This window comes from Staurois parvus, unplaced genomic scaffold, assembly GCF_062004578.1.
Source record: "Staurois parvus isolate SC_StPar_1 unplaced genomic scaffold, SC_StPar_1.0 ptg001570l, whole genome shotgun sequence".
Taxonomy (NCBI): Eukaryota; Metazoa; Chordata; class Amphibia; order Anura; family Ranidae; genus Staurois; species Staurois parvus.
Window position 1 is genome coordinate 581,389 of NW_028319366.1, and position 18,811 is coordinate 600,199.

General features: G+C 45.7%; 1 protein-coding gene across 2 annotated transcripts in view; it reads right to left on the reverse strand.

Moving 5' to 3' along the window:
- LOC149435246 (hepatocyte nuclear factor 4-beta-like) overlaps positions 1-18,811 on the reverse strand; it is a 55,599-nt gene continuing 36,788 nt past the window's right edge. The window contains exons 3-11 of one of the 2 annotated variants that reach the window (XM_089662859.1): positions 18,394-18,488; positions 14,643-14,801; positions 12,209-12,315; positions 9,532-9,687; positions 5,462-5,549; positions 4,364-4,516; positions 2,656-2,892; positions 1,441-1,557; positions 1-445 (exon numbers count right to left, since the gene is read on the reverse strand). In XM_089662859.1, coding sequence (XP_089518985.1) covers positions 315-445; positions 1,441-1,557; positions 2,656-2,892; positions 4,364-4,516; positions 5,462-5,549; positions 9,532-9,687; positions 12,209-12,315; positions 14,643-14,801; positions 18,394-18,488 — 1,243 coding nt within the window. In that variant the 3' untranslated portion in view covers positions 1-314. The remainder of the gene's footprint in view (positions 446-1,440; positions 1,558-2,655; positions 2,893-4,363; positions 4,517-5,461; positions 5,550-9,531; positions 9,688-12,208; positions 12,316-14,642; positions 14,802-18,393; positions 18,489-18,811) is intronic. The other variant, XM_089662860.1, reaches the window with a different exon arrangement.

An 18,811-nucleotide genomic window follows, 5' to 3' on the forward strand; every position in this document is an offset into this window, starting at 1 on the left:
GCCATGGTCCGTGCAGACAGTGAGGGATGGTGAGCCGTGGTCATTGCAGACAGTGAGGGATGGTGAGCCGTGGTCATTGCAGACAGTGAGGGATGGTGAGCCGTGGTCATTGCAGACAGTGAGGGATGGTGCCCCGTGGTACCTGGAGACAAGCATGGTGCGCCGTGGCCCCCAGACATAGTGAAGGATAGTACATTGCAGTCCCTAGGGGCTGTACAGACCACAGGCGCCCCAGCTCAGCAGCATCATGTCCCTAATAACTTTTTGTTCAGTGTTGGAAACATACAATTGTGTTCCTCCAGTGGCTCCATGTTCTATAAAATCTCTTTTTTGGCGATGACGGTGCGCGGCATGAGAGAAATCGTACCTACAGATGTACCGCCGATCTTATAATCATCATTGCCAGTGCTGCCCGAAGGTGAAGATAAAGATGTTTTAGGGGAAGCTGAAGAAAGGAAAACGTTTGTCAGTTCAGTGTGACTTTTTCATTCAAATATGAACATAATAACTCTGATGAATGCTTCAAAATAGGGATTCTGTAATGACTGTGAAATCCTGTCCTATGAGGGACACAGCTTGATGGTAATTTAGCTATTTCGGGTTATACTGCCCCCTACAGGTGAACTACCTATGTAAGTGGCAGTATAACCCTAACTTACTTAATTAGCATTGAAGAAGTAATAAACCCAACATGTATTATATTGCAGCTTACCAATCATTAGATGTGGTGGCTGCATTAGTTTTCTTTTTTCAGGCTTTGTTCCCCTTTGTTTTCACCTGGTGATGGGGCCAGTAACACACTTCTGGTATTAGAGCGCCCCCACTCTGGAGCACAGGGGACATCTTTGGACAGCAGAATTGTCAGTTGGGGGGGGCGGCTGGGAGTGTTAGGTGGATTAGCAGATTTAGATACACTAACAAATTGAAGCCAAACTCCAGCTAATACTTTAAAAGCATTTACAGCAAACTGCAGTTTCCTTTAGGGACACAGTTTTCCATAAATAAAAGCTGATCATTGTAAGCACCCCTTGCTGGTGTTAAATGGTTTGTCTAATCTCTGTAACTGTTACATTCTGCTGGAGAGCATATTCTTTTGAAAAACAACAGACTTATTGGCCAGATTACCAGCTGACAACAGCAGAAAGAAAGCCTAAAAAGAAAATGAATACAGCCATCACAGTGGAAGATAGAGAATGACACATTTTTATTCCCTGCAAGCTGATCTTCTATGGCAGGGGTCTCCAAACTATGGCCCTCCAGCTGTTGATGTACTACAAGTCCCATCATGCCTCTGCCTCTGGGAGTCTTGCCTGTGGTTGTAAGAGTCTTGCAAGGTCTCATGGGACTTGCAGTTCCTCAACACCTGGAGGGCCATAGTTTGGAGACCCCTGTTCTATGGTCAGGATCTATAAGTGACCAATCACAGTGCCTGGATCTCACCTGATGGCACAGCATGAATCACTGAGTGCAGGTTGTGGATGACATGACTGTGAATGACATCCAGGCCCAGGCTGGGTGCAGCTGAGTGCAGGTAATGCCCCCCATCCATGGCAGATCCTGAAAGACAAAGGATTATCTGTTAATAACGGGAAATGGTGGAGAATTTTCATGGAGTCTTTATTAGACCATTTACCATTTTCCTTCGGACACAACAGGAAGTGAAAGGGAAATTCCCCTCTTAGCTGTCACCGAAACAGGTGTCCCCATTGGTTGATTTCTCCTCTGTTCCTGTTCTGTTGACAACTGTAACATTTTGAATTTTCTTCACCTGGCAATGGTCACCTTGACAAATAGAAAGTGAATTTCCCCTGATGGGGGCTTTAACCATCCCCCTCTCCATGACTTTAGATATACCATCAAAACACTGTTATTTCTGCCAATAACCGGCAACTGCATTTACCTGGCGATCTGCTGTCACCGGCTGACCAGGCTGCTGTGATTGGCATTTTACCACATCACGTGATCAGTTGTGTCTGTAGGACACAGCGATCACGGAGATCGCCCGCCGGGTGTACGCCCACGGGGGCGCGCGGGAGGATGTCATATGACGCCCTCCCATAACTGGACAACCGCGCTGTAGCCATCATTCGGCTATAAAAGTGGTTTAAAGGTGCGGTTGTGGTGGCGACTGTGAGTGCAGCACAGTGGCTAAATGGTTAGAACTTCCACCTGGCAGTACTCAGGTCGCTGGTTCGAAACCCAGCCATGGCACCACCTGCCTGGAGTTTGCATGTTCTCCCTGTGCCTGCGCGGCTTTCCTCTGGGTACTCCGGTTTCCTCCCACACTCCAAAGACATGCTGGTAGGTGAATTGGCTCCTGTCTAAATTGTCCCTAGTATGTGTATGTATGAATGTGAGTTAGGGACCTTAGATTGTACACCCCTTGAGGGTTAGGGACTGATGTGAATGTACAATATATACGTAAAGTGCTGCGTATATAAGTACCTGAAATAAATATTATCCGCGGGGGAGGGGTTGACCTTTACCTAAACATCCCGTATAGTGAATTTAGAGACAGATTTCAAGGACATTTCAGCAAACACTAAATTGGTAATTTTATTAAATCAGTTTTGTCTAAGCCCCTCCCCTCATCTCCTGCTGTAATATATTGAGAAGAATATTTGGCCCAATGAAAGATGAGCGCGGTGGCTGTACCTCCCAGCAGCATCTCCTGCAGCAGGCTGTCGATCTTGGCCATCCCGAGGAGCTTGGCGAATTGGACCTGCTCGATCATTTGCCAGGTGATGCTCTGCAGGGGCGGGAGTAGGAGGAGGATGTCGCTGAACCGCCCCCGCGAGTCGTACTGCCGATCATTGATGTAATCTTCCAGGTTCACCTGCACTTGGAAGCGCATGTTCTTCACCTTGCTGGCATCGCTCAGACCCTTACAATCTGCAGGACACAAAGAGGATCAGAATGTGAAATGATCATTTAGGGGGAGTCTGCTGTTATATATATCAAACATTACAAACTGTTACATTGTATACCGAGAAATACATAAGAAGTGAACTACAAACCAGAGAGTGTTTGTGGGCTGCAGCCTTGGAGTCTCACCTAATGATCTAATGATCTCCGCCTCGTATCACCCCTTCATTATACACCACATTGTACTAGAACTGTCCCGAGATTACATTGTATATTGGACTTCATATAGAGAAACATTCCAATTATTGTTACATTGTTTCCATCCAGATTTCCTGATCTTTAGGAATTATTGTCCTCTCTGCATGTTTAGTTTTTATTTTATCTTATTCAGAGAAGCAAAGTCCTGCAGGGAGATCTCCCCATTGTGGGAGGGGCAGAGACACAAACTACTGCAGGGAGATCTCCCCATTGTGGGAGGGGCTGAGACACAAACTACTGCAGGGAGATCTCCCCATTGTGGGAGGGGCAGAGACACAAACTACTGCAGGGAGATCTCCCCATTGTGGGAGGGGCAGAGACAAACTACTGCAGGGAAATCTCCCCATTATGGGAGGGGCAGAGACACAAACTACTGCAGGGAAATCTCCCCATTATGGGAGGGGCAGAGACACAAAGTACTGCAGGAAATCTCCCATTGTGGGAGGAGCAGAGACACAAACTATTGCAGGAAATATCCCATTGTGGGAGGGGCAGAGACACAAACTACTGCAGGGAAAACTCCCCATTGTGGGAGGGGCAGAGTCACAAACTATTGCAGGAAATCTCCCATTGTGGGAGGGGCAGATACACAAACTACTGCAGGGAAATCTCTCCATTGTGGGAGGGGCAGAGACACAAAGTACTGCAGGAAATCTTCCCATTGTGGGAGGGGCAGAGACACAAAGTACTGCAGGAAATCTTCCCATTGTGGGAGGGTCAGAGACACAAACTATTGCAGGAAATATCCCATTGTGGGAGGGGCAGAGACACAAACCAGTGCAGGAAATATCCCATTGTGGGAGGGGCAGAGACACAAACTATTGCAGGGAAATCTCCCCATTGTGGGAGGGGCAGAGACACAAACTACTGCAGGAAATCTCCCCATTGTGGGAGGGGCAGAGACACAAACTACTGCAGGAAATCTCCCCATTGTGGGAGGGGCAGAGACAAACGTTTGCAGGAAATCTCCCCATTGTGGGAGGGGCAGAGACATAATCTACTGCAGAGAAAACTCCCCATTGTGGGAGGGGCAGAGACACAAACTTTTGCAGGAAATCTCCCATTGTGAGAGGGGCAGAGACACAAACTACTGCGGGAAATCTCCCCATTGTGGGAGGGGCAGAGACACAAATTATTGGGTGGAGAAAATAAGCCACAAAATAGGAAAGTTTATAAATGAATTTCTAAATATCTTCATAAAAAGGTACTCCTCTACTGCACAGGTTCCCCCTCTTCTCACCCGGGTCAAAGAATATGATGGCTTTCAGGCAGGCGTACTCATTCTCATCAATCTGGATCTCCCGCAGTGGTTTCACCAGCTCATCCAGTATCCGCACAGCGACACGAGCGATCTCCAGATCAGGGCAATGCATGGGGATGATGAAATCATTACCTAGTAGTGGAGAAGATGGGTTAGCAGAAAACTCCACTTTCTTTTGTATATATATATATATCTGTATCAAAAGTAACTGGCACCGAAGCCAACACAGGTCGAAAGGTTTTTATTTGTAGTGTGAATCAAGAAAATACCACACTATGGTCATTAGATGGAGCAGTTGATCATAGGAAATGAATACTTATTTTCTATTATCATCAGCTCCATCTGGTGGCCATAATGTGGAAAGGTATTATTTGAACATTTCATTAGTATGTGAATGAAGGGGGAGGAGAAACAAAATTTAATTTGGATCAAACTTCAGTTTTCAGCTGGATCTGTCAGTATGCTTACAGGTCTGCATTAATGAATTCTTGACACATCACAATATACAGCAACAGAACAGGGGCGGACTGACAACTCATGGGGCCCCCAGGCAATAGGGGATCATGGGGCCCCTGTGTCCTTGCCCAAACTGAAAAAAGCCTATAAAAAAGGTACCAAGGGCATCTCATGGGGCCCCCTACTGACCCCGGGCCCTCGGGCAGTGCCCGAGTTTCCAAATGGTCAGTCCGCCCCTGCAACAGAATCATTTATCAGAGAAACTCTGCCTTTTATCATTAATAGGCTGTTCTTAAGTTCCAGTCCAATGAGATGATGCAGTCTGCTGCAGGCAGAAGGAAGCATTTCCTCAGTCTCCCCTCCCCCAGTGATCAGACTGCAACATTGTAACTTTGTAGCAAGTCACAAGGTGAGAAGCTGCAGCAGGGGCTGATCTATGTCAAGCATTTGTGAACACAGCCAACAATAGCACAGGCACCAAGATTTACTTGATTATGTCATCCTTTGAAATCACAGATTTTCATCCTAGAGCGAATCTGATAATACAATGATGTTGCATTATTACTATTATTATGTAAAAAATGGAAAATTGCACCAAGCAAATGTGGAATGTGGCCTTACCAAGCAGCAGGAAGTCTTTGTATGGGAGAGAGCGTTTGGCAACCCCCAGGAGGAGATGGGCCCCGGCGTGTGCCCGTAGCAGTGCCACCTGCAGACAGAAAGAGGAAGTATGATGGCTTATTCCAGAAAAAACATTGACCTAAAGTATCCGGCACTTTATACTACAAACTGGTAATGTGGATCTAAAACCAAAACTTTTTTCTAGTTTTGGAAGGAGTGTGAATGGATTAGACCCTCTGTCAGGTTTTTATTGCTGTCGGCGTCCCCACTGATGAGATTCAGCCTCTTTGCCATCTCACATATGTGTTACGTGTGCGGCAGGAGGTCATGGTAACAATATAACACGTGTAGTTTTTGGGGGACAGACAAGGTTTTACTTTTAATGTTATTGATTGTTCGATCCACAAACAGAAAAGAAAAAATGATAAAACTGTAAAACATTTTTATACTCTTCAGTGTTAGTTTAGAAAATATTGTCACTGTAGCATATGTTGTATTCTATATTCACCTCCATACAGAGGCGTCCCTAGGGTTGGTGTCACCCGGTGTGGTAACATGTGGTGTCACCCTCCAGAGAGGAAGGATCGGTGCCGGGGTACCGGTAAAATGAGTATTCCTTGAAGATATGTATCCCCTGAAGCAACTGCACAAGTTCTGGACACCTGCTGTGCCCATTATGAGGAGTTCCCACCATCCCTGTGCTGAGTTCCTAGGTCTGTACACCTGCTGTGCCCATTATTAGGGGATCCCACCATCCATGTGCTGAGTTCCCGGGTCTGTACACCTGCCGTGCCCATTATGAGGGGTTCCCACCATCCCTGTGCTGAGTTCCCGGGTCTGTACACTTGTTGTGCCCATTATGAGGGGTTCCCACCATCCCTGAGCTGAGTTCCCGTATCTGTACACCCGCTGTGCCCATTGTGAGGGGTTCCCACGATCCCTGTGCTGAGTTCCCGGGTTTGTACACCTGCTGTGCCCATTATGAGGGGATCCCACCATCCCTGTGCTGAGTTCCTGCATCTGTACTCCCGCTGTGCCCATTATGAGGGGTTCCCACCATCCCCATGCTGAGTTCCTGGGTCTGTACACCCGCTGTGCCCATTATGAGGGGTTCCCACCATCCCTGTGCTGAGTTCCCGGGTCTGTACACCTGCTGTGCCCATTATTAGGGGATCCCACCATCCATGTGCTGAGTTCCCGGGTCTGTACACCTGCCGTGCCCATTATGAGGGGTTCCCACCATCCCTGTGCTGAGTTCCCGGGTCTGTACACTTGTTGTGCCCATTATGAGGGGTTCCCACCATCCCTGAGCTGAGTTCCCGTATCTGTACACCCGCTGTGCCCATTGTGAGGGGTTCCCACGATCCCTGTGCTGAGTTCCCGGGTTTGTACACCTGCTGTGCCCATTATGAGGGGATCCCACCATCCCTGTGCTGAGTTCCTGCATCTGTACTCCCGCCGTGCCCATTATGAGGGGTTCCCACCATCCCCATGCTGAGTTCCTGGGTCTGTACACCCGCTGTGCCCATTATGAGGGGTTCCCACCATCCCTGTGCTGTGTTCCTAGGTCTGTACACCCACTGTGCCCATTATGAGGGGTTCCCACCATCCCTGTGCTGTGTTCCTAGGTCTGTACACCCACTGTGCCCATTATGAGGGGTTCCCACCATCCCTGTGCTGTGTTCCCGCGTCTGTACACCCGCTGTGCCCATTATGAGGGGTTCCCACCATCCCTGTGCTGAGTTCCCGGGTTTGTACACCTGCTGTTCCCATTATGAGGGGTTCTCACCATCCCTGTGCTGAGTTCCCAGGTCTGTACACCCGCTGTGCTCATTATGAGGGATTCCCACCATCCCTGTGCTGGTTTCAGGCCAAAGAAGCCAATCTCCTACTTTAACACGGCGATCGGCTTCTTCAGCCTGAAACCGGCACATGCGCAGTTGCTTCATGGATACTCATTTTACCGCTACACCGGGGCGGGGTCAGCTGTCACTGTGTCGGCATCCTGCTCCTGCACCCCCTGTGATGGTGTCACCCGGTGCGGCCCGCACCCCTTAGGGACACCACTGCCTCCATATAAAACGACACTAAAATGATGATTCTGCTTCAAAACATTGCAAAGTCATTTAGAAATGAATCAAAAGGTTCTTTTTTCAATGTTGCAATGCGGCCCGTACAAAAATAACAAACAAAATGCATTTTTTACATTTTTTTTATATATTAATGGTTGGAAAAACAGGAATAAAAATCATTAGTAATATATCAGTTGAGGGGAGAAGGGGAAGAAGGAGTTGATTAGGGCTGATTAAGGTCAAATAATGGTTAATAAAAGGTCCAATGTATTTTTAGCGTATCAGGATCCTCTAACTAATGCCGCCCATACACGGGTCCAATTCCAAACTAATTTTCTTTAGAAAATTGGAAATTTCATGCACTTTGTAATCCGATGGCGCCATCCATTGATTTCGAAATTCGACCAACCAAGCCTTTCATTTCACCTCATGTTGCTACAGAAAGGAATTTTCGTGGACAATATTTTTTCCTCTTTCCAGGTCACAGCTCATTTCCTTTTCAGTTTCATTTCTTGCACAATTCTCCCATCATTGATTAGAAGTTTGTTCGTTTTTCAAATAATTACCAACATGCCTGATCACTCAAATTCGATGGTCGCTTGAAAATCGACCATTGCTGTGGCCCACTAATGGTGCGAAATTTGAATGAAAATTCTTAGAAAAGATTTTCAAAATAAAATTATTTCGGCATTTGACCCGTGTATGGCGGGCCTAACTGTATATGCAGATGGAAAGCCATCCCTCTGATCTGCAGGTGAAGGAAACAAGATATTAAAGTAACAATGTTTATTCATATCTCCTATCTGATCAACATTTATAAACAATGTTACTTTGTATCTCTCCATCTCCCATCTGATCAACGTTTATAAACAATGTTACTTTGTATCTCTCCATCTGCCATCTGATCAATGGTTATAAACAATGTTACTTTGTATCTCTCCATCTGCCATCTGATCAATGGTTATAAACAATGTTACTTTGTATCTCTCCATCTCCCGGCTGATCAATGTTTATAAGCAATGTTACTTTGTATCTCTCTATCTCCTATCTGATCAACATTTATAAACAATGTTACTTTGTATCTCCCCATCTCCCATCTGATCAATGTTTATAAACAATGTTACTTTGTATCTTTTTATCTCCCATCTGATCAACGTTTATAAACAATGTTACTTTGTATCTCTCCATCTCCCATCTGATCAACATTTATAAACAATGTTACTTTGTATCTCTCTATCTCCTATCTGATCAACATTTATAAACAATGTTACTTTGTATCTCTCCATCTCCCATCTGATCAATGTTTATAAACAATGTTACTTTGTATCTTTATCTCCCGGCTGATCAATGTTTATACACAATATTACTTTGTATCTCTTCATCTCCCGGCTGATCAATGTTTATAAGCAATGTTACTTTGTATCTCTCTGTCATCTGATCAATGTTTATAAACAATGTTACTTAGTATCTTTATCTCCCGGCTGATCAATGTTTATAAACAATGTTACTTTGTATCTCGTCTGATCAATGTTTATAAACAATGTTACTTTGTATCTCTCCATCTCCAGTCTGATCAATGTTTATAAAAAATGTTACTTTGTATCTCTCTATCTCCCATCTGATCAACGTTTATATACAATGTTACTTTGTATCTATCTCCCATCTGATCAATGTTTATAAACAATGTTACTTTGTATCTCTCTAGCTCCCATCTGATCAATGTTTATAAACAGTGTTACTTTGTATCTTTATCTCCCGGCTGCTCAATGTTTATAAACAATGTTACTTTGTATCTCTCTATCTCCCATCTGATCAATGTTTATAAACAATGTTACTTTTATTACTATCATTTCAAAAGTGACAGAACCAAAGCAGCTAAGAATAAAGTTGGATAAAATCCTGGATCTGAGTATAGGGGCCTCTCAGGTAAAGTGTCAGCAGAATGAGTTGGTCAAATACATAGAAGTGGTGGAAGTCAATTATTGTTAATGGTGTCACCTGGTCATCTAGAGGAAGCTCGCAGAATGCTGGGATGTGCTTCGCCCACTCCACCAGGAGGAGGAGCTGTTGTTTCATGGACTCACAGACATCATTGATTGTTGCTACTTTCTTCAAGGAGATGTCACCGATGTGGATGGGGCTAAGAGAAGAAAACTGGAGGGACATGCAGAAAAAGGAGGGTCAGTGATGATCCAAAGGCTCACCCCCCAGGACAGAAATTATAGTTAAATTAACCACTTGCCCTCCTGAGGATTTACCCCCCTTAATGACCAGGCCTCTTTTTGCTACTCGGTGCTGCACTAATTCAACTGATAATTGCGCGGTCATGCAATGCTGCACCCAAACGAAATTTACGTCCTTTTTTTTCACACAAATAGAGCTTTCTTTCGGTGTAATTTGATCACCTGTGCGCTTTTTATTTTTCACGCTATAAACAAAAAAAGGCCAAAAATTTTGAAGAAAAACAATATTTTTTACCTTCAGCTATAAAAAATATATAGTAAACTCAAAGTTGGTTATAAATTTAGGCCAAAATGTATTCTGCTCCATGTTTTTGGTAAAAAAAATCCCAATAAGTGTATATTGATTGCACCCAAACGGCAGTTATAGCGTCTACAAACTATGGTATAAATACTGCAATTTACGCCATTTTTCTGCTATACAGCACTGCGCAAGTTTAACGGACAATTGCGCAGTCATGCAATACGGTACATAAATTAAATTTACATCCTTTTTTTCCCCACAAATTGAGCTTTCTTTCGGTGGTATTTGATAGCCTGTGCGGTTTTGTCACTGGGGAGGAAGGGGTTAACATTTTTAGAATTTGCAGTGTAAGGGGAGTGTTTTACTAGGGGGCGGGGGTGTGTACTGGACAGGGAGGGAGGGGGGAGCTGATGGAGGGAGAGAAACTCTGCAGCTTCTCACAAGCTGTCAGAGAACTGACACAGAACAGGGCTGTGTGTAAACAATGCAGCCCTGCTCTGTGTCAGCGATCACCGTCAATCGCGGGAAAACGGCCGGTAAAAACCGGCCATGACCCGTCGGCTGACACCCGCTGCTGACACCCGCGGGACAGGTAGGGTGGCCGTGCGCCCCCTACCTGTTTTGAAGGCAGCCGTTTTAAAACGTGCTTTTGCCTACGACTGCCGCTCTGCCACCGTTTATATGCGGTGGCTGGGCGGCAAGTGGTTAAAGATGGATGTGTGTGCTGAGTTCCTGGGTCTGTACACTTGCTGTGCCCATTATGAGGGGTTCCCACCATCCCTGTGCTGAGTACCCAGGTCTGTGCACCTGCTGTGCCCATTATGAGGGGTCCCACCATCTCTGTGCTGAGTACCCGGGTCTGTACACCTGCTGTGCCCATTATGAGGGGTTCCCACCATCCCTGCAGTAAGGTATTGGGTCTGAATGCCTGCTTTGCACATTATGAGGAATTCCCACCATCCTTGCACTTACTGAGTCTAAATGAAGTGCAATATGTGAATTTACAATGTGAAGGTGTTCATGGTAATGTTGTTAGAAAGTGTCCCAGTGGGAGAAAAGCTGACCTTTAAGTTGAACACCTGACACCGTCACAAACCCTGTGCAGGTGGCATCACAATATAATATTTGGTAGTAAAGCATCTGCATGCCTTTTAGTTTACAACCACTAGATGTCACCTCTTGCTGACAATGTGCAGAGCATCACATACTGGAGCCAGCACTGCAAATCCTTCATTGGTTTGGCACCCAGAAATAGTCAATGCTTTCAAAGATGTAGAGAGCAGGGGCGGACTGACCATTTGGAAACTCGGGCACTGCCCAAGGGCCCGGGGTCAGTAGGGGGCCCCATCAGATGCCCCTGGTACCTTTTTCATAGGCTTTTTTGAGTTTGGGCAAGGACACAGGGGCCCCATGATCCCCTATTGCCCGGGACCCCATGAGTTGTCAGTCCGCCCCTGGATATGGGGTCCTCCAGCAGAGCAGAGTATTGCAGGAGAGGAGAGTAAGAAGAAGGAGCAGAGTTCTCCAGCAGAGCAGAGTATTTCAGGAGAAGAGAGTTATAGAGAAAGGAGCGGAGTCCTCCAGTAATTCTGAGTATTTCAGGAGAGGAGAGCTAGAGGAAAAAGTAGAGTCCTCCAGCAGTGCAGAGTATTTCAGGAGATGAGAGTTATAGAGGAAGGAGCGGAGTCCTCCAGCAGAGCAGAGTATTTCAGGAGAAGAGAGTTACAGAGAAAGCAGCAGAGTCCTCCAGCAGTGCAGAGTATTTCAGGAGAAGAGAGTTATAGAGAAAGGAGTGGAGTCCTCCAGTAATTCTGAGTATTTCAGGAGAGGAGAGCTAGAGGAAAAAGTGGAGTCCTCCAGCAGCGCAGAGTATTTCAGGAGAGGAGAGTTACAGAGGAAGGAGCGGAGTCCTCCAGCAGTGCAGAGTATTTCAGGAGAGGAGAGTTATATAGAGGAAGGAGCAGAGTCCTCCAGCAGCGCAGAGTATTTCAGGAGAGGAGAGTTATAGAGGAAAGAGCGGAGTCCTCCAGCAGTGCAGAGTATTTCAGGACAGGAGTGAGGATCAGAAGGATCAAGTCCTCTACTGAAGGTCTATTTTATTATCCATCTATGAATGGAGACAGTCCTGTTTATGGGTTGTCTGTCTGCCCAGGCTCATGGTGTAATGGATTTCTCTCATGGATCAGCTCACCTGCTGTGTCATGGCCTCCGCTTGTGTCAGCACGCTGATAGATAAGGATCCGTTGTCCTCATAGCTGTTCCTGCGCATGCTGATCCTATCCCGCTCATTCTGCACCGCTGTAACGAAAAGGGGGATTTTTGTGAGGCCAATTCAGTAGCAGAACCCAGGTAGATTACAGAGAGGGACAGCTGCTGGGTGGGACTGCATTGTGTGCAATAGCTACTTTGTTCAGAAGAAGGATGCTGAATGGAAAATGACAGAGATGTGTATGTAAAGGATATATAGTCTGCAGAGGTTTTATACCATTTGTGCTTCCTATAGTTTCTGTTTGCAACAATGAGCCCCAACAATATACCTGGCGTCATGACTTCTCCGACTTTGGAGTGCAGAGCAATCCTCACCCCGGATAGGGTGGCCACCTCATCCCTTTAAAACTGAACACATATTAATGACACAGGTTCATGGTGGTAATTAAACTCTCCTAATGCCTTACTTGTATTAAATTAGCCCCAGAACCTGTGTAATTAATATGCATTCAGTTTTAAAGGGATGAGGTGGCAACTCTACCCCCCCCCCCCTTCCTCTATCTGCTACTATTCAACAACTGCGACTCTCAATGGGGAGACGACACAGGTTGGGGGTGGAGACGTGAAGGTCTCAGCTAGAACGCAGAAGGGATCGGGGGTCTCTGCTAGCACATACAGGAGCATATGGAGTTTAATAAACCAGGCAGACACATGGATCTCTTTTCAAATTTTGCTAGCTCTCACAGAATCGCTACCAACAGATATGTGTTGATGGAGCACTGGACCTGGGGGGGGGGGGGACAACAATCAGGAGTCAGTTCTTGGTAAATCGGGGTATCCCAAAGCCAAAGGCTCCCCAGAGTAGTCTGTAAAACATCAGAAGGATGAGAACACCACATAGATGGATTAAGTCTAGTATTTGTTTTTCACAACCCAAAGTCAGGCATCAAATGTGTTTCATGAACTCAACCCTCCCCCATCATCAAATTTTTTGGTCTGACTGAATTTTTCCTTTTTTCTGCATGTTTGAATTTGGAGTTTCACTTTCCACTACTGTCCCCCACAATAATCTCTTTCTGCCACTAGATGTCCTCAGTATACCTGGTTACAGTGTTACTAAACCCACAACAGTACAATCAGTCTGTAGATGCAGTAGAGCATGCTTGTTATACTCACTGTGGAACCTAAGGGGTTAATCCTCTGCATTGTGTAAAAAGCTGTTTGATCCTGTCTTCTCTGATCCTCCCCTTCTTCCAGTGTCCCCCCTCTTATCTGCCGATAAGACATATCGTGTGGAGACACTCTGCACATGCTCAGCTTGGTGTGTATTGCTAGAGAGGTTTTTTTTTTTTTTGTTTTTTTTGTTTGTTTGTTTTTTTATTTGGGAGATTGCATGTAATCAGCAAAGAGCCAATCAACACTATCCAGACAGAGCTCAGGGATCCTGCATAAATTAAAACTCCTCCTACAAGCTTTAACCAGTGCTCTGCTGGACACTGATAGAAGTCACAAGACTGCTGACGAGCAAAAGGTATTTAGCAGTTTATCTTTACTAAAATAATTGCATTACTATGTTGTGTGTACTGTGGGAGACCATATATAGTGAATGCAGGGTGCGGGGAGACCGGATATAGTGAATGCAGGGTCCAGGGAGACCGGATATAGTGAATGCAGGGTCCGGGGAGACCATATATAGTGAATGCAGGGTCCGGGGAGACCGGATATAGTGAATGCAGGGTCCAGGGAGACCGGATATAGTGAATGCAGGGTCCGGGGAGACCAGATATAGTGAATGCAGGGTCCGGGGAGACCAGATATAGTGAATGCAGGGTGCGGGGAGACCGGATATAGTGAATGCAGGGTCCAGGGAGACCAGATATAGTGAATGCAGGGTCCGGGAGACCAAATATAGTGAATGCAGGGTCCGGGGAGAGCGGATATAGTGAATGCAGGGTCCGGGGAGACCAGATATAGTGAATGCAGGGTACAGGGAGACCAGATATAGTGAATGCAGGGTCCAGGGTGACCAGATATAGTGAATGCAGGGTCCAGGGAGACCAGATATAGTGAATGCAGGGTACAGGGAGACCAGATATAGTGAATGCAGGGTCCAGGGTGACCAGATATAGTGAATGCAGGGTCCAGGGAGACCAGATATAGTGAATGCAGGGTCTGGGGAGACCAGATATAGTGAATGCAGGGTCCAGGGTGACCAGATATAGTGAATGTAGGGTCCGGGGAGACCAGATATAGTGAATGCAGGGTCCTAGGAGACCAGATATAGTGAATGCAGGGTCCTGGGTTTAGTACCAATTTAAGAAACCATTCTGACTTTTAGTGAAAGATAAATCATTTGATCTCTGTGGCGCTCTCATCCTTTTAATGTTCAATAAATTCACTTCAGGGTAAACCATCACCTGTGCAAGACCCCTGGTTGTCATATACTAATGGCTTTTCATCAGTTTGCTGCTGCTCCTTCAATGTCCAATCACAGGCTGGGGGCGGGGAGGTGACCAGGCTGTACTGTCTAGCTGCAGACAGGTCACAAACACGGCTGTGCTGTGTAAATCTCAGAACTGAAAAGACAGAAATACAAATCTAAAAACCACTCCTGTGTACATATTTCATCTGTGTATTTAACTTTTTCCTGAAATTCAGGAAACTTATTGAGAACATAAGAAGAGGCTTCTGCTGCTGAACTAATGGATAGCTGCCTGAATGTTAAGCTGATCTTCAAAGTCAGTCCATATTGCCAACCTCTATATTTTCTCCCCCCACCCCCCTCACAGGGCCAGTGGTAGACTATTTTGCACCCTAGGCAAGACCAGCTACTTGCACCCCCCCTAATAAAAAATAAAACTTCACCTATAATTTTACTTCACCCCTCCTAGCACACATCCTCATTCTCCTCAAATGTTCCACCCTAGCACACATCTCCCCTAAATCCCCCCTCCTAGCATAAATCCCCCCATCCCGCCTCCTAGCACAACCCCCTCCAAGTTACCCTTCCCAGCACAATTCCTTCCTCCCCACCAATATCCTCTATCCTGGCATAAATCCCCCCCCCCCCTCCTAGCACATCCGCTCCCAATCCCCCCTCCTAGCACAATTCCCCCCCCCCCAATCCTCCTCCAAACACAACCATCCTCCTCTCCTAGCACAAATTTCCTCTCAATCCCCTCTCCTAATACAAATCCCCCCCTAATGCTCCTCCTAGCACAAATCCCCCCAATCACCCCTCCCAGCATCACTCCTCTTTCTTCAATCCCCCCACCTAAGACAAATTCCCCCAAATCCCTCCTCTAACTAAACCCCCTCCAAATTACCCTTCCCAGCATAAAATCCTCCCACCTTACCGAAATATCCCCAAAGCCCATCCCAGCACCCCCCTAGATCTGGCCATGGTGTAGAGTAGGGAAACCAGCGGCCGTGGCTGCGCCCCTAGGCGGCTGCCTAGTTTGCCTAGTGGTAGCACCAGCCCTGCCCCCTCACCCCTCCACAATGATGGGCTTCAGCATTGGCTTTTCAGGATCAGTCAGGATTCAGAAAGGTAAAGCTGGAAGGTGATACAGCCGACACACAGGAGCAAGAAAAAATGATGAGAACCCCTTGGAATTATCTGGTTTTATTCAGTTATTTGGCCCAATGTGATCTGATCCTTATCTATGTCACAGTAATAGACAATAACAAGGTGCTTAAGCTGATCACACGCAAACAACACGCATGGGTGTGTTCAATGAAGACAGGAGAAATACGAAACGTCTTATGTGTAATCAGCTGAAGTACATTGAGTCTGTCTATTATTGTGACTTAGATGAGGATCAGATCACATTTTATAGCTAATGAATGCAGAAAAACAGCTAATTCCCAGTGGCTTAATGGTTAGCACTTCAACCTGGCAGTACTCGGGTCGTTAGTTTTAATTCCAACCACGGCACCACCTGCCTGGAGTTTGCATGTTCTCCCTGTGCCTGTGTGGGTTTCCTCTGGGTACTCCGGTTTCCTCCCACCATCCAAAGACATGCTGGTAGGTGAATTGTCTCCTGTCTAAATTGTCCCTAGTATGTGTATGTATGAATGTGAGTTAGAGACCTTAGATTGTACACCCCTTGAGGGTTAGGGACTGATGTGAATGTACAATATATATGTAAAGTGCTGCGTAAATTGATGGCGCTATATAAGTACCTGTAATAAATAATTCCAAGGGGTTCACATACTTTTTCTTGCCGCTGTACATCCACCCAAGACTGAACTATACAGCTTTTGTGTAGATGATCCTCCAGTCCAGCAGATATTATTGTAGATATGGACATCTCACCATTGGGGTCCCTGAGAAGACTGTTGGGGGGTTTTATTGTCTAACATTGAACACTGAAATATCCCTTCTAGGTTACCTGACCCTTCACGTCACGTCACACGGGCCAACCAATCAATACAATTCAGACTTCAAAGAGCAACTGGAACCGGGCTAAAGGTCTGACCCTCCTCAGTTAATATTGACCGCCAGATAAACTCATACGGCCTCGGGATTCATGAGACACGGCCCCGCCGTACGGCCCCGCAAAGGATGGCACTGATATTTTCCTGCTGATTTGTACCCTTGTTAACCACTTCAGTACCAGCCTGTAATATCCCTTCAAGGAAATGTTTCAGTTTTCAGTGCTGTGATAGTTTGACTGACAATTACTTTGACATGCAACACTGTACCCAAATGGAATTGATATCATTTCTTATGACTGATAGAGCTGACGTTTGGTGGTATATAATAGGCACGGGGTGTTCATGTTACTACATAAGGTCCCTTTCACACCAGATGTGATGCCCAGTGCAAGACAAGGCAGAAAGCACTGCGCTGCGGTGATGTGCAATGAGAAAAAGGAAAGTACGGCAAGTATCCAGCACAGCATTCTCCTCCCAATCCTTTCCTTTTATTGTAACACCATTAACCCCCCTGGCGGTATTCCCGAGTGTTGCTCGGGGTAAAGTTTCAGCACCACAAGCGGTAACCCCGAGCTACACTCAGGCTTACCATGCGGCGCTGCTCCGCGATCCCTCGGTCACTTACCTTGTCCTGCGCTCCCGCGATGTCCCTCCTGCAGTGTCCCCGGCAACGTCCTCCGGCGGATGCCGGCATCTGTCTTCCGGGTTCCGTCCCCTACGAGCGTCGGGACGTACGGGCGACGGAACGGCAGGAAATTTGAAAATGACAAAAAGTGATATTCACTAAATACACTAAAATCACATAGTATAACATTCCTGTATCAAACCATTTCACATACATATTGTCCCTAGTGCTTTGTCCGGCGCCCTGCCTGCATTTTTACTGTTCTTTCTGCCTGGAAACTTAGAAACGTCCATGGCGTCCAAAAAGCGTCCCTTTAGGTCAAAAGCGGTTTTAGACCGGCTAGAGAACAGCGATAGTAAATCAGAACCACTTGCAGAATTGAGTGATAATGATTCGTGGGGGAAATTCGTCATCAGACACTGAAAACGATTTTGCGACTTTGCTCAGCGATGTGCGAACTTGGCGCTATATTTCAAATTTCAGTGTTTTTGATTTGAATATATTATTGAATTAAATGTATTATTATTATATTATTATTTTTTATGATTATTTATTACATTATAATTTATGATTTCGTGTTTCAAATTGTAACATACCTGGGATGTTTACTAGACTCTTGTTCGGACAGATTTCAGTGAGTTATTCCTAAAAATTACAGCCTACAATAAAAAAATACATATTTCCATGCAAAAAAAATGTACCGCTTTGAGCACAGAAATATGGACATAACTAAAATCAATAATGATGATGCCTTTCTGCCTCAAAGGGCCTAAGGGGAAAAAAACTGCATACTAAAGGCCAAAACAATCCTGATTGCTCCCATACAAGCATCAATCAGACGGTGACTAATGCATGAAAAAAAAAACCCAATAAAAGTGAAGGAATTGACAAAATAAAGGCTGCTGTCAAATAAATGAGGCAGATTGCCACATGGAGCACCCTGATCCCAGAGGGGAGATGTCCATAGAAGGTTGCTGCAAAAAGAAACTTGGTGGATTTTCCTTTTATACAAGAAGGTTCCAGCTCTTCAATGAAAAGATTATTTGTGTGTCACAATGGCATTGGCACTATGAGAGGTTCCGCTGTCCCAGGTAGGAACTCACCTTCTTTTTTCATTCCAGCTCGAAAACATTTGCGCAGTCGGCAGTAGCGGCACTGATTCCTCTTGTCCTTGTCCACAATGCATTGCCTGCTGAACCTAAAGGACAAAACGGTGACAAGTTATGTGCAATGTACAACTGTCTGGAGTCATCATTACAGCAAGATTCCAGAGAGCTTCTCACTCTGCTTCCACCCTCAGTCTCAGTATCTGGCTGTCTTCTGTAGTATGTCGGCTGGTTTCATAATTTATAATCAATCAATACCTATAAGTGAGTCACACACAGTGGTCTGGGGATCTGTGATTGTATCACATACAATGGTCTGGGGATCAGTGATTGTATCACATATAGTGGTCTGGGGATCAGTGACTGTATCACATATAGTGGTCTGGGGATCAGTGACTGTATCACATAGAGTGGT